At 48.4% G+C, this 16,589-nt stretch overlaps 1 protein-coding gene across 7 annotated transcripts in view; it reads left to right on the top strand.

Annotated features, from left to right (window-relative positions):
- Positions 1-390: 390 nt before the first annotated feature.
- Positions 391-16,589, top strand: part of Sirt2 (Sirtuin 2) — a 290,603-nt gene continuing 274,404 nt past the window's right edge. The window contains exons 1-2 of one of the 7 annotated variants that reach the window (XM_065438739.2): positions 391-482; positions 5,747-5,880. In XM_065438739.2, coding sequence (XP_065294811.1) covers positions 434-482; positions 5,747-5,880 — 183 coding nt within the window. In that variant the 5' untranslated portion in view covers positions 391-433. Of the gene's footprint in view, positions 483-541; positions 700-5,746; positions 5,881-16,589 lie in introns of those variants that run through there. The other 6 variants (XM_065438740.2, XM_065438733.2, XM_065438738.2 and 3 more) reach the window with 6 other exon arrangements.

Raw genomic sequence — 16,589 nt, 5'->3', positions numbered from 1 at the left:
CCAAATGATGCGACATGTCGTGCTGTTTCGTGGATGCAGCAAAGTTCGTTCGAAGCTTCTGTAGCTTCGTAACGGCAACGTTATTCGTACTCGCCGATATTACACAGTGATTTGTACACACCACACAGCCACAAGGAATCGCAACGGTCCTCCCACTGCGTGCACGCGTGTAGGCGCCGACAGTCATTTTCGATTTTAAAACGCTGCACAAAATAAATGCTTTATTTATTTAGGCGTAGTGTATTTAACCACAAAACGATAACGTTAGCATTTCATGTATTTTTTTCTAAGTTTTCTTTTTGTAACGTCATCATGCGTGGCAACAGCGGACTCCACTTGGGGTCGTCTGCTGCCACGTGCGTGCACCCAGCGCCTTTTTAGAAACTCTATGAGCGCCACCTATTACAGGTTATTAAAGCGACACCAACGGCCAATGGTTGAACGAAAGCGGGCGCAAGTGGCAGATCTAAAGTTTCAGTCAGGTAAGTTTCAGTAGGTCATACACCGTGTTTGTACGTTCGAGTACGGCTACTCTCGGGCTGCGCGACAGAGTTGTCCTAGCCCTGCAATGTCGAACAGAGTCCATATGACAGAGTCAGGGGCGCCAAATCGAAGAGGCCGAAACTGTATACGTTCTCAATCTCAGCTGCTGATCTTCTGCTTTAAAAGCGCGGTTGGCTGTCGACATGGAGAAAAAAGGTAAAGTGGCATTCCGCTGTGGAGGTTTTGTCAGCGCTGCGCTGGACGATTTTCAAGCGCTGCAACAGCTGGGCATAGTGACCGCGTAAAGTAAAATCTGCGTTGTTAATTCGCTTAATGCAAAAGGGAAGCTCACCAGCCTATGCGCGTCAACTGTTTCATTTCTACCAGTTATATTTTTTCCGAGCTTCGAGATTGATTGATGTTTGTCATGAGCGGCTTCTTCGGAATCGGGTCAAGTCCATACCACCACAGAAAGATAATTGCGATTGTTGGATTTATCAAACCTTTTACGTCTCGGAGAAGCTGCGAGGCTATGCACATTTCTGCAGATAGTTATTTTGGCCTTGTGTGGTCATTTAATTTTTGTCCTTTGTTGTTTCCCATTATGTGCATATTTGAATCTCGGGACCACAGCAAGGCTGAAGTTGTGTGCCGCACTGGTACCATTGTGTCTGTACACGTCGTCTTGTCCGAAATTCCCTGGCATAATCACAAAATGTTTGCTCTGTGTTTTCTTTCTAATTTTCTGCCAGCAATTCCTAATTGACTTTTTTTCCCCGTCAGGCCTCTCTAGCAAACCTTTCCACTGAAATGTGTCGTTTAATAACTCATTTAATGTTCCGCCGTGTAAACGATTTTTCTTTACAAGTACCGAAGTGCTCTTGCTGCCTTTCTTTTAATAACCCCTCAATCAAATTTTAAAGGATATATTTGAACTATTAAGGTATAAGTTAAGCCCCTATCGCCCGTACACTTTTGTTCTGCATTTACCGATTAACTTAGCTTAATATCCTTGATTTCTTCAGGCACCACATTCTGCAACTAAATATCTAGTTTCACTGTGTACTTGTTGCATCAGTAAAAGCACTGCACGCAGCAGAACAGATTTGGATTGTACAGTGAGCTTTGCCAAGTTTACCTAATGTGAACTCTCTACCGGAACTCTCTACCTGTGAGAAAATAAACTATTTAATGTCCAGCATGCTTCGTAAGCACCAACTTGAATAGTAGAGCATTATCAGAAACAGTGAACTATGAAGTGAACCACCTTAATGAAGACATACCGGCACCAAGCTAGTGAAAATGCCGAGACGCCCTTTACTGAAACACTTCTATTATTATCCACAGATATTGAACACATTTACACCATGAGAAGTTTCCCAAGATGTGTGTGATGTGTTTTAAGCATCTTTATTTTAAAGCAAAAGCTTTACTGGTTGACAATTTGCGATTTCGCCGTGGTGGTGCTCCGAGGAGGCACATGACATCACAATGTGTGCCTCGCCGCGGATGCTTCTGTCTCTCTCGCTCCCTAGTCACTACTGCGCATGCGCCACTAGTAGCACCGAGCCACAGGTGTTCCGCCGCTTCGCAGCGCCGCACCTTTCCGTCGCCGCCATTTGGTATGACGTCGTACTGCGTTCGTCGTCATTGCGCTTGCCTCCGCTCGCTTCGCCAGCTGCGTCACATGCATGATAACATGTTGGAGGATCGAAAAGGAGAGCTCGCGCACGCCGCAACCACAGTTGAGACGGCAGTATGGACGGCGACAATTCTGATCAGCAGGATGAGGCCTGGAATCAACATCCGAACAAGATGAAGAAGAAACGAATCGCCCAGGAAACGGACAAACAGCGCACTGAATGACTGGCTAAACGCCCCAGCATAGCTAGACAACCAGACTAACCTGGACTTGCAATCAACATTAACCAAGGCCAACCGGGCTATGCCTTGGCTTTCGCTGTGTATATCCTGGCCTAGCTGAGCTAAGCCACTGCCAGTTTTTTTGTTTCAGCACTTTTGTTATTGGTCTTGGCATGTGTTGGAATTTCTCTCCATGACCCACATAGTATTTTGTACTACCACTGTGCACTTGTAGCATTCTGTTAGTTCTATTTCTTTTGCCTTTTGCTTGCCATGCTTTGTCTTTGCATTTCATTTATTTATAAAGTCGGTCCCTCGGGGCTCTGTCCTTTCTTTGCCTGTTGCTCCCATTTATCAACAACCTACCTAATGTTCTGACCACTGCCGACTGTATCTCATGTGCAGATGACATGAATATTTTTACTTACGCAAATAATGTCAACGAGCTACAGCGAAAAGTTAACGCTGATCTACATAACATAACTTCCTTGTGTCAAAAGAACACGTTGAGCATCGATCCACTAAAAGCAGTTTTTATGGTTTTTCATTCCTTCCTGGCACTAATTTCAAAATCTATATCTGTACACCAATGTCTGATAGCACAAGGTTTCTTGGCGTAGTTTTAGATAGGCAGCTGAAATTCAGTCTTCATACGCAATGGCTTGTCTATAAGATTTCTTTTGGAATATGCACCATAATCAAAACCCGTTCATATTTTTGGCCACACATTATCCATTTCATTTATAACGCACACATTCACAGCCATTTATTTTATTCTGTATCAGCCTGGGCCAACACATATTTCACATACCTCAGCCAACTTAAACGGCTGCAAAATCGGGTGCTTAGACTCGTGACTTTCAGCCATTTCTTATCAAACGCAGCGCCACCTTATTTCAGTTTAAACATTCATTCTCATCATCGGCTCTTTCAGTTCTCAATTGTGTTATCACTTGTATTGTTATCAATAGTTATTAATTGGGATACATAAGTTATTTCATAATATTGGACTTGTAGATAGCTTTGTCAAGTTTTTGTAGATACTAACATTACTAGGTTTTCTGAACTCACTGTCTTTTACCTAAAGTGTGCACAAACTATGGTAAGTTCACTACCACATTTGCCTGGATCAAGCTGCGGAATTCTATTTCACATACCATTAAATTATCACCTACAGAGCATGTATTCAAGAGCCAAGTCAAGAAATGTTTTATGCAGCAACTCTCTTCATCTTAACAAGTGACTTTCTTTATTGTAATAATAATAATTGACGTATCAATAATACTACACATCATATTGCTCCTATTCATATTGTTTGGTTAACTGACATGGCTTGTTTATTACAAGTTTATTTGCCATTTTGTCTTACTAAACAGCTTTGTATGATTAGGGCAAGCAGCAACAATTGATTGACATGTACACTAAAAAACAAAGATGCAAGAAGGACAACAGGCTTGCAGAGTGCATGTAACGCATTTCCTAGGCACATACACCAAAAAGAACAACAGAAGCACCCGTTTCCAGTGAAATGTACTCATAGGCATACAAATAAAAAGTTACAGGAAATTTGGAAAATTACACTCGGGCAGCTTAGTCACTTAGATACAGTAAGTAATATTGTAAAAAATGGTGAAGAAAGGTCACATTCTCAAAGTCAAGGAAGCTTGAGGTATGACAATGGATGACGATGCCTGAGAAGAATAATGGCATGTCTACAGCCTGCAACTTGTGCTGCCAGGTTGTTTCACGAAACAGTAATTGTCCAATGTACATTCAATAGCAAATTTCATGGGAAGAAAAACATTTTTTTCGAGGCCTAGGCTCACGAGCAGAGAGGCGTCCACAGTGGAAGGCAGTGCAGTGCGTATTCTGGATCTCTCACTCACATTTGCAGCAGATACGTTGTGGCTCCTTTCGATGCACCTGTGCAGTGTGCTGGCATTGCTTCTGCAGCTAGGGTGCCAGCAAAGTGAGAGGTGCACATTTTAATGTTCCCTTTTACAGGGAACCATAGCATATATATTTGACCAGTACAATATGCACTCTCGCAGTTCTATGTTAGCTGGATGACGATGCTGGCAAAGGTCTTCGTTTTTTGCTTATGCCCATGGCCTACGGCAACTGCATTGTAGGCCACTTTCCAAAGGGCTCTCCTTTTGCTGGTACCACACTGCAGCATCTAGATTTGTAGTGCACGCACGTTTCACCTCTCAAAGAGCTTGGCTAGCCTTTCTCATGCAATATGCAAACAAAGTGGCTTGGGTAGCTGAACAGAGGAACTATGCTGTGCACAACCCGATTTCTTTAACGCATAACTGAGGCGCGAAGGGGCAGTGCCATTCTTAACCAAGCTTCGAATGACCCTAATGAAAGGCCAGCTGCAGTGACATTGTGAATATTGAAGGAATACTTTAGCTACAGAGAAGGTTCAGTGCAAAGTTTTGGGTCTGAAATCCCAATGGTTGCGTCAGGACTAACTTGAAAAGTCCCACGTCTTAGAGTGCAGCTCTTAGGCGCCCGTTCCTACATTGAGAGTTGGTGTCCTTGGCGCAACTGAACAAACCAGCACAGCAAAGGATGAACAAGTGAACATGGAGCGCAGCAGGTGATGAAAGATGGTGATAACGTACAAAGCACAAGGAGGAAAGTGGAGGGGGAAGGTGCAGTCAAACTGTGCGGTGGAAAGCAGAGCAGTGGGTTATGCGAAAGCTTGAGAAAGATTGCAAGACGTGTTCCGCGGCAACGATCACTACGAGAAGGTGCCAGAGTAGCACGCATTGTCTGTTCACTGATGACGCCATCAATAAGGCATGCAGCAAGCGTATCCGCCGGTAACATATATGGAAACAAAGCGCTGCATGAGTGGAGGTCTGTCTGCGGCAGCTGCTGTGAATCGTGCCCACGTGTCACGCACGTGCTGCCTGTCGTGATCTGCCGATTAGTGAGGCAGTCTTGCCACATTTTGCTCCGTTTGCAATGTGCCGCAGGAAACAGATTGTCCAGATTGTCCGTGCCAGCCAGTATATTGCAAAACGAAAACACGTATAGAGCTCTGCTCAAATTTTGCATTGGGGGTATTGTAATCATCAGTGAATTTTTTTCATGCTTACACTAGAAAAAGTGCTGGCATTACAGCTTACCGGAAAGGACGTAAAACATAGGCTCAACCTGAGCTGACCTGATGCACTTGATGCTTCCTTCTCTATACAACATTTTCGCTTAACTTAGAGGCAAGAAAATACCATTGGGAGAGCTGCCAGCATGCTGCTTGCTGCTTTATTGCATAGGTGAGTGCTATACCGCGTGGCCTTCATGTCTGCTAGTGGCAGTGTTTTTGCATTGAGTTGAACTAGCCTGCCATTGTGTGTTAAATAAATAGGTGTGCGACAATAACTTGCAGAAGCGGAGCTTGGAGAGTGCTCGAGCCTGCTGTCAGGGGAGGAGGATAAAGAGACGTTGACAGCTGCGCCCACTTGCACCTGCAGCAGCCAGCCACCATCCTCCGAGGACAGTCGGGCATGTTCCCAGCTCCAGGTGTGCAGTGATGTGCTCGCATAGTCTGGTTGCCTCTGGCAGTTGCACTTTCCGAATGTTGTGGTGAAATTCATGATCACCGGCTTGAAAGCACATTTCATTCAGGTCTATGGACCTTCTTGCTCTCAGAGAATTCTTACAACTGCTCAGGTGATTCAGGCTTTGAGTCCCTCATGTACAACATCAAGCGAAAGCATTTGTATTCACTGGGAATTGCCTTTGTCTCGGCTTGTTGAATGGCTGGCCCATTATTGGCCTAGCAATGCACATAAGAATTAGAGAGCCGTGCAATAAGTGATGGAACGAAAAATGTTAGGCATAACTGGAAGACAGTGGTCTGGATTACAAAGCAAATGAAGGCCGCCAATATTCTAGTTGACATAAAGAGAAAACGAGAGCTGGGCAGGCTATGTGATGAGTAGCACCAGTGGTCTGCTGGAGTTGCATAATAAGTGCATTGGAAGGGAAGTGCAGTCGAGGGTGACAGAGAATTAGGTGGGGCGATGAAGTTAGGAATAACTTGGAATCAGCCATTATTGCAAGGTAGGGGTGATTTGAGATAGCTGGGAGATCGTCCTGCAGTGGACATACTAAAATAAAAAAAAAATATTTTGGTGATGATGATGATCGCCTATGGAGAGAAGGAGCAAACGACTCAGTCAGGTGTCTAAAATAATTGCTGGTGTTGTTTTAATGTGAACACATTATATATTCCATGAGACAGAAAATCTGGCTTGATGAAATGATCATACCAACAATGGCCAACGGCGCAAAGAGTAAAAACTTGTCAGAAAATGCTTGGATTGATGTCACATTTCTCAGGGAGGTTCCTGTAAACAAACTAAATTACTAGCATTGAAAAGAACATTTGGTACATTTCGGTCTGGGTGGGAATTGAAACCGGGCCTCCGGATTTCGAGACGAGCATGCTTCCCCCGACGCTGTGGTGGCTCAATGGTTCGAGCCGACTACAGGACTATCTAGTGCGCACGTCACATTGCAGCCATCTGGCTGTGACGTTTAGATAAGGTCACTTAAGATGGAGTAATTAAGGTGAAGTAAAGTGGATCATGGTTGATTTAAGTGGATTAAGGTTGGTACAAAATAAAGCAAGCTGGATTAAGGTAGAGTTGTTAATGTTACATGTTAATGTATGGGGTTTTCACCCGTGCTCTTGAAACAAAGGAATGACAACACAGTAGTGTAAACAATCACAAGTGCATTTATTGCACCTTTCATAGACTAATGCCTGCTAGGCGAGTTGCTATTCACAAAACATGCCGACGGGTGCGTGGCAAATCGTGGAAGTCCAACTTATCGCAACCGGATAGCGAGTGAATATGTTCGCCCCATGCTGGAGACTAATGCCTAGTCGTTTGTGCATACGGTCACGCAACAGTGGCGCATTCAAACGATCCATCCATTCAGGTGTAGGCCTCGCGCAGAAGGCCTCGCAGAAGCATGGATCGGCACATGCGCTGGACGTCCGCATCGCTTGCTGATCCCGAGCCAAAGAGAAAGAGCCCTGTCGCGCCCAACCAACCCCGCCGTTAGGTGGCGCTAGCAGTGCCACACTCGCACCATCTCTTGTAATATTGTTACGTAGGAAGACGTAGACGAAAAGCTATGTACAAATATATTTACAAGGAAAATACGCTGCGCTTGGCCAAGAGGCGACAGCCCGCGCAAGCTTTTAACCGTCGTCGTCGTCTTCACACTGCTGGCCTTTCGTGATCGCACATATTGTGCCGTAGCACTACCCCCGGCTGCAAAAGCGCCGTCTCGGAGCGACTAAAGATCGGACTCGGAAGCAGTGTAGTAGGCCTTGAGCCTACGGACGTGTACGACATCACTAGATGCCACAGGAGAGGACGAGGTTGAGCCCACAGGAGCAATTTCGTAAGTCACAGGCGTCACCTGGTGCAGCACGCGGTAGGGCCCTGTGTATCGCGAAAGAAGCTTCTCTGAAAGTCCGACGTGACGAGAGGGCGACCACAGGAGCACGAGTGCACCAGGTGAAAACTTTACGTCACGATGGCGGGCGTTGTAGTGACACTGCTGGGTGGTCTGTGAGGCCGTAAGTCGAGCACGGGCAAGCTGGCGTGCATGGTCGGCGAGGGCGATGGCGTCGCGCGCATACTCGCTTGCTGAGACCGCAGCAGGAGGAAGTGCCGTGTCTAGGGCCAAGGTAGGTTCGCGACCGTACAGTAGATAAAAGGGAGAAAATCCGGCGGTGTCGTGCCGGGAAGAATTGTACGCAAATGTTACGTGAGGAAGGGCAATGTCCCAGTCGTGGTGGTCCTTGGAAACGTACTTGGCCAGCATATCGGTAAGAGTACGGTTTAACCGCTCTGTCAGGCCATTGGTTTGAGGATGGTATGAAGTAGTCAGTTTGTGTTGAATGGAACAGGAATGCACAATGTCAGCAATAACTTTCGAGAGGAAGTTTCGACCACGGTCAGTAAGCAGCTGGCGCGGGGCGCCATGAAGCAAGATAATGTCACGCAAGAGAAAGTCCGCGACGTCAGTGGCGCAGCTGGTAGGGAGAGCCCGAGTGATAGCGTATCGGGTGGCGTAATCAGTCGCGACGGCCACCCATTTGTTCCCAGAGGATGACGTGGGAAAGGGACCGAGCAGGTCTAATCCAACACGAAAGAACGGTTCCACAGGGACGGTGATCGGCTGGAGATGACCGGCAGGTAGCACCTGAGGTGTCTTCCGACGCTGGCAGGGATCACAGGCAGCAACATAGCGTCGAACGGAGCGAGCGAGACCAGGCCAATAGAAGCGGCGGCGGACGCGGTCGTACGTGCGGGTTACCCCAAGATGTCCTGCAGTGGGTGCGTCCTGCATCTCAAAGAGCACAGTCTGTCGTAGATGTTGTGGCACGACAAGAAGAAGATCAGGGCCATCAGGGAGGAAGCTCCTTCGGTACAGAATGCCGCCCTGGAGGACATATCGGCGAACGGATGCGTCGGTAGGTGTAGAGCGCAGACGCTCGATGAGTACTCGCAGCGATAGGTCTCGGTACTGCTCATCGGCGATATTAGTGAAGGCAGACACAGAGAAAATGCCCTCGGCGGTACTACTGTCGGCGTCGTCAGGCTCGTCTACCGGGTAGCGAGACAGGCAGTCAGCATCCTTGTGTAGTCGACCAGATTTGTAGGTGACAGAGAACGAATATTCTTGGAGGCGTAAGGCCCAGCGACCAAGTCTTCCTGAAGGGTCTTTCAATGAGCATAACCAACAAAGCGCGTGATGGTCTGTGACAACGGAAAAGGATCGGCCATATAAGTATGGGCGGAATTTCGCAACCGCCCAAACTAGGACCAGACACTCACGCTCAGTGATGGAATAGTTGCGCTCCGCGGGTGAGAGGAGCCTGCTGGCGTAAGCGATAACACGGTCGTGGCCACGCTGGCGTTGTGCCAGTACTGCTCCAATTCCGTGACCGCTGGCATCAGTACGGACTTCGGTAGGCGCAGAAGGATCGAAATGGGCCAGAACGGGAGGCGTTGTGAGAATGTCGATTAGATGAGAGAATGCAGAGGCCTCGTTATCGCCCCACTAGAAAGGAGCGTCTTTTTTCAAAAGGTCGGTTAGTGGTCGTGCTATGGCGGCGAAATTCCTCACGAAACGGCGGAAGTACGAACAAAGGCCGATGAAGCTGCGCACATCCTTGACACACTTCGGAACAGGGAAGTGCGCAACAGCATGGATCTTGCCTGGGTCCGGTTGCACTCCGTTCGCGTCAACGAGATGTCCAAGGACGGTAATCTGGCGACGGCCGAATTGGCACTTCGATGCGTTGAGTTGCAGACCGGCTCGCCGAAAAACGTCCAGGACTGCTGAGAGGCGCTCGAGGTGCGTAGCGAACGTTGGGGAGAATACGATAACGTCGTCCAAGTAACACAAGCACGTGGACCATTTGAAACCGTGAAGAAGGGAGTCCATCATGCGTTCAAATGTGGCAGGAGCGTTACATAGGCCGAACGGCATCACCTTGAATTGATAAAGACCGTCGGGTGTTACAAAGGCAGTCTTCTCGCGGTCGAGATCGTCCACGGCAATCTGCCAATAGCCGGAGCGAAGGTCAATAGAGGAGAAATAGCGAGCACCGTGGAGGCAGTCAAGGGCGTCATCAATCCGAGGTAGGGGATACACGTCCTTTTTGGTAACCCTGTTAAGGTGCCGATAATCCACGCAAAAGCGCCATGAGCCATCCTTCTTTTTTACCAGCACAACCGGTGACGCCCAAGGACTACATGACGGTTCAATAATGTTCTTGGCAAGCATTTTGCGAACTTCTGCGTGAATAACTTGACGCTCAGCTGGGGACACTCAATACGGGCGGCGATGAATAGGAGGGGCATCGCCGGTATTAATGCGATGTTTGACAGCTATAGTTTGGGCCAAAGGACGATCGTTAAAGTCAAAAATATCGTGGTAGGAAAACAGAACGCGGTAGAGTTCACGAGCGTGCTCGGAGGGCAAGTCGGGGGCAATCATTTTCCGTAAGTCAGCGATGGTACAATGTGTCGACTGCGATGGTAGAGGAGTATCGGATGAAGTGTCGTCTACTGCAATAGATGCTACTGAGTGATCCTCGAATGAACAAAGCCGGGCCAAAGACATCCCACGTGGCAGCACTTGTGTCGTCAAGCCAAAGTTGACCACTGGCAGGCAGACGCAATTCGCCGTAATAGATAAAACTGTATGGGGTACTGTGATCCCGTGTGTAAGGAGGACGTCTTGCATAGGAGCCGCGATGTAGTGACCATCGGGGACTGGTGGGGATGACACTAGGTCAACGTAGGTCAGTGCCGAAGGTGGCAAGCGAACGAAGTCGGCGGAACTGAGGCGACTGGGGTGGGGTTCAGCAGGATCCAGAACAGGCAGGTCAAGGCGGAGAGTACTGGCGGAACAGTCGATGAGAGCAGAATGTGCGGAGAGGAAGTCTAAGCCGAGGATGACGTCGTGGGGACAGTGGGCGATGACTGTGAATAGCACGATTGTTGAGCGATCGGCGAAGGAGACGCGGGCGGTACACATACCAATTACGGGGGCTGTTCCGCCATCGGCGACACGGACAACAGGCGTCGTGGCGGGCGTGATAATTTTCTTGAGCCGGTTACGAAGGTCAGCGCTCATTACGGACAAATGCGCTTCAGTGTCTATGAGAGCAGACACAGAAACACCGTCGACTTGCACGTCAAGAAGGTTCAGATGAGTGAGCAAAGTCAGTAGAGGATTTGGCGGCGTAGGGAGCAATGCAGCGTCACCTCGAGGCGCTGCATCGTCTAGTTTTCCGGCTGGGAGCGGCGTGCGAAGGGAGTCGGCGAGTAGGAGTGACGGGGCTGGGGAGAGCGAGATTGTCGTCGTTGGGGCGAAGGCGAACGAGAATAGGGGCGGTTCGTTGCAGGAGAATCAGTGGCGGCATTATCAGAGCGTGCGGCATAGGGACGAGAAGGGCCAGCTGAGGGGCGAGCGTAGGCAGTATAAGTAGACCGGATCGGGGAACTCCAGCGACTACGACAGTACCGAGAAACGTGCCCGATTCGATGGCAGTGGAAACAAATAGGCTTGTCGTCAGCAGTGTGCCATTCAGATGGGTTGCGGAAACGTGGTGGGTAAGGAGATGCGGGACGGGGCGAAATCGAAGAAGCCGGGCGGGTATCAGGGCGATGGGCCGAGCAGATGGTGTGAAGACCCATGTTTTCAAACTCCTGGCGGACAACTGCCTGGATCAGTGAGACCGTGACTGCAGATGTGTTGGTGGGACTGGAGTCGAAGGCAGCCGGATAGGCGGCCTCGATCTCACGCCGGACGATCCTGGTAACATCGGCAGTGTTGTTGGGACGAGGAGCGTCGGCACAGGAAGATGTCGCTGGGGTGTTGGGCAGACGGGCAAACTGCTGGTCAATACGTCGGCTTTTGGCGAGTTCCAGGCGGCGGCACTCTTTTATAACAGCATCCACCGTGGCTACGTTGTTGCAAACGAGCAAGTTGAAGGCGTCATCGGCAATGCCTTTGAGGATGTGGGAAACCTTGTCTGACTCAGTCATGTGGGTGTCAACTTTGCGGCACAGAGCCAAGACGTCCTGAATGTACGTGACATAGGGCTCTGTTGACGTCTGCACACGGCCGGCAAGCACCTTCTGCGCGGCAAGTTGTTGACCGTAGGGGTTGCCGAACAAGTCTCGAAGCTGTGTCTTAAGTGAATCCCAACTGGTGAGCTCATCTTCGTGCGTACGATACCAAACTCGAGGTGTGCCACCGAGGTAAAAGACTACGTTGGCGAGCATAATAGTAGGGTCCCACCGGTTATTGCGGCTGACGTGTTCATACAGGCTGATCCAGTCATCGACGTCTTCCCCATCGTGGCCCGAGAATACGCCAGGATCACGGGGAGCGGGGAGAGTGATGTAGGTAGGCGAAGTGGCAGCAGGTGTTGGAGCCGGCGGAGTCGGGTTGTCGTCACCGGGAGCCATGAAGGAAGGCTCGACGTACCGTCCACTGCGAAGCTCCGTGACGAGGTACAGGGAACGTCCACCTCCACCAGATATGTTACGTAGGAAGACGCAGACGAAAAGCTATGTACAAATATATTTACAAGGAAAATACGCTGCGCTTGGCCAAGAGGCGACAGCCCGCGCAAGCTTCTAACCGTCGTCGTCGTCTTCACACTGCTGGCCTTTCGTGATCGCACATATTGTGCCGTAGCAATATGCTGCAACCCGACTGATCGCCGCCGGCACAACCTACGCAGAGAAGCCGGATAACAGGAGAAGCAAGACATGCGGGGAAAACAGCATATCAGGGGACACGTGAAAGTTGCACATCGCCACAAATGTTACAATGTATGGCGTTGCACATCATGGCCACGTGATAATTGGAAGGGAAACTGGTTTTGAGATGCTCATGTGCAATGTCACATGTCACTTCGTGAAGCATATAATGAAGCAGTCACAATATCAACTTGTACATACTTGGCGAAGAGTTCTGAATGGCGGCGGTCTAGTGAATAATGAACGCAGAGAAAGGAAAATTAATAACGGAATGTAAACACGTAGTGCTTAAGAAGTCGTTATTGGTGATAACTTAGGGACGTCACAGTGCTTTCATATTCAAATCGCGTAAGCATACTTAAAGGACAACTGTAGTGATTTGTTGAGGATGTCAAGGTAATGGATTATTTAGGTTTCCAGGAGCCCCCCCCCCCCCCTCAGACGTCTGATAGTTGTTCTGAAAATTCGAAAATAACTTCAAATAAGCAAAAGGAGTGCAAGAATGAAACCTAACTGAGCACCTGGGGTGGTGGTGGTGGTGGTAACAACTTTAATAAAGTTCCACTCAGGTAAGATCTGGCAGGCCTGAGCCCTAGAATGGCCTCTCACGAGGAGCGACCCTTTCGGCCCAGACAACGAGCACTTGTTGTAGTCTTTGATCTGGCGTTCGCAGCAGCTCCTCCCACTTCTGTTGAGGGAGCTGGCCGGAGTGACCAGGGAGGTGGTAAGCCCCTGCACCTCCAAAGAATGTGATTTTGGGTATCCAATGTTTGATTTGTGCAATTTTGACATATTGGGTTCCATTGCCTGTTGGTAATTATGGCGAGCCAATGTGGGCTTGGAAACGAATTAGTTTGGATTCGATGCAGGATCGAGGCTTGTGTTCGCATGGGGATTATGTTTGGAGGTGGATAGATTCTCCTTTTGTGCCTGTAGTAGTTTGTTATTTCCTGGAATGTCGTCGGTGCCTCATCCATGGGGTCCGAGTCTGAGGGGCACACCTCCCAGCTGATTAGATCTTGGGCTACCCAGTGCGCCTCCTCATTCCCTTGATTCCCCGAATAAGCAGGGACCCATATGAGTTCAATAGTATTTTCATTTGTGAAGTCCCCTAGGGCTCGTGCCGTGCAGATGCCTATGCTGCCTCCCGAAAAGTTGACAATTGCCCTTTTGGACTCGCTTATGGCGGTTTGCAAGGAGGGATTCATGATGGCCAAAGCAATGGCAGTCTCTTTCGCTTTTTATAGTCGTGGTGTTGACGATACTTCCCTGTCCGGTCACGACACTCCCTACGTAACTTTGGTGATTTTGCTTTGCTGCATCGACATATGTGGTGCGCTGGTTGCTTTGGTGCCTTTCTTGAAAGGCCCTGGCTCTGGCAGATGGCCTCTTGTTGTGTTACCCAGGAAGCATGTTCTTAGGTAACGGTTGTGTAACCAAATGGTGTTTGACCGCACCAAGTAGTGTGGTTCGTCCTGCTGAATGCAAAACGGGATTCAGACCGAGTTTACTCAGAATGGCCCTGCCAGTTGGGCTGCTGGAGAGTTGTTTGTGTTGGGCTGTTTTATGGGCCTCCATGAGTTCGTCTAGGGTATTGTATATACCTAGCTCAAGTAATCATTTAGTGTTTGCATATCTCGGTAGACCAAGGGCTGCTTTTTGAGCTGTGTGGATGACACTGTTAACCTTTCTCTTGTCAGAAACGTGCAGGTGGTAGTATGGGAAGGAGCACACGATGCGACTGACCAGGAAAGCCTGTGTCAGATGACAGAGATCGGCCTCCTTCATACCGCAGAGTGGTGTGGCTGCTCGTCTGAGCAGGCCACACATTTGGCAGGATGTCATCTGTAATCGGACGATAGCCTCAGAATTATGGCTGCATTTGTCTACATCGGCAAGTATAGTGAACACTCATTGTTCGCTTGAGATATAATGCTAGCGACTCATTGGTGACATCGATTAATGTCAGAACATATAAAAAAATGAGGCTGATTTTTTGCATGTAAACACCATTGCATCACTCTCAATCTCACTGATATGAGTGACCACACACCTCAGAAAACAGCGAGCTGGCGACCGTAGTACGGGAGCCTCCTTATGCTGCCTACTTATCATTCTTCGTATTCTCTTCATGCACACAACGTGTTCCGTAAAGTAGACACAGATGAGAATTTTGTACATATGATCGTTCATTTAAGGAACGCATAGTTTTTGTGCAGAAACGCCGATGCCAGTATTGACACTGCTAGTAGGTGAACGAGGCGGTTTTTTACGGTGCTGTGCCAAAGCAAGGGGCTTCTGCTTGTGGCCCATTTTGGATATGAGGCAAACAGTGCACCTCAGAAACTAAATAATGAGTGAGCATAACAATACGTAAGGACACACCCATGTACGTAGTCGCACTTAATTTAGAAGCGCTGGTGAGTGCGAGTGGCCACCTTTGAAAACGGCAATGTACCGATGTTGATAGTGCGTCGTGTCACCATTTCTAGCTTTTTGTGTATGCACTGTAGGAATGCTTTATTTTAAATCTGTATGGTGAAAACTGAAGTACAGAAGCAGTTTTCTTCTATTAATGGCGTAATTAGTTTCAGGTCAGTCGCTCAGTCCGTCAGCAGTAGACGCATGAACTCGGTGACTGTGATAGGCTTAACCTCGGTTGAACATAATCAGCATTGGCTCAAACTGTGTGTGCGGGTGGTGAGAGCTGAAGTTGGTGCAACCAACAGCGCCCCACCACTTGCCTCCCATCTCTTGCCCGTCCACAGGGAACGCAACTTCTCATGCCAAGCAATAGGTCACGATCGTCGACTGCACGATGCTCTCGTTGTCGGCATGATCCCACCATGCTCTGCGTGTAACACGCCGGACGTCATATACACAACATGGCCTGTAACTGAGGGGGAGGCAAGGTAGGGTGTTCAAGGCAATTGAGTAAATTTGTTTGTAAAAAATCTGCGCAGCTCTCAAACCTTGTTTTTTTAGGACATAACAGAAGTTTGCAGAGCAACGTACCCAGCGAATTTCACTGGCATCCATTGATATAGAAAAATTGCCGGAATTGCCCTTTATTTGACTGTCAATTTTTTTTTGAAATTGAGGACAGCCATGCAAAACATTTTGCAGGTTTTGAAGCGGTCATTGGTAATACAGCATGGAAGATGGAAAAAGTAATAGAACTAGTTAGGCACCATCAGTAAAACAGGTTGCTAGGCTAACGAGCTAAAGAAAATTGGCTCACATGATATCAACAGCCTTATGGTTGCAGTGAGGGGGGCATAGACAAAACCTTGTAGCTGAGCACTGGCACATTATGTGTTGTTATAAACAGATGAATGGCAAAGTGTCAGGACAGTACAGCTGTGCTGTTCCTCTTCTAAGCAGTGCGAATGCATAAATGCATAGTCTGCAGAAACTCAATCCTGCAATTTGCTGACAGTGGCTCTCGAGACTTGCGTGTTTGCTGCAGAAGGCGTCTGTGGCCAACAACAGCCAGCATCATCACTTACCAGGTCAGGCCGTCAGACACGCTGCAAATGCCGGCCGCTCATTTGGTCCATTTATTAGCATAATTAGTTGGGTGGGAGGTAAATGGACACGTATCGCAACAGCCCGTAGCAGCGTGACATTGTGTGTTCCCATATTTGAAAGAAACACATTAAAACTGCACCTACAAATCGGGAATTGTGTGCGTATTCAATGCAGGATTTTCATTTCTTCACAAAATGCAGTGTATACAAGTGCAACAAGGCCTCCTATGCACAGAGTTAGCTGAAATTCCCATAGCTGAAATTTAAGCCACAGCTCAGCTAAACAGGGGCCATATTCTCAGACGTTCGCCTTCCACTATAGTTTCGCCGCCACGATAGTCACATTCAGTAAATCAAGTGACTGCTGACCCATGATGTCAGCGTGCACTAC

The sequence above is a fragment of the Dermacentor albipictus genome, chromosome 7 (assembly GCF_038994185.2).
Source record: "Dermacentor albipictus isolate Rhodes 1998 colony chromosome 7, USDA_Dalb.pri_finalv2, whole genome shotgun sequence".
Lineage (NCBI taxonomy): Eukaryota > Metazoa > Arthropoda > Arachnida > Ixodida > Ixodidae > Dermacentor > Dermacentor albipictus.
Note: the sequence above shows the minus strand (reverse complement) of the source record. Positions and strands in the feature narration are given on the sequence as shown.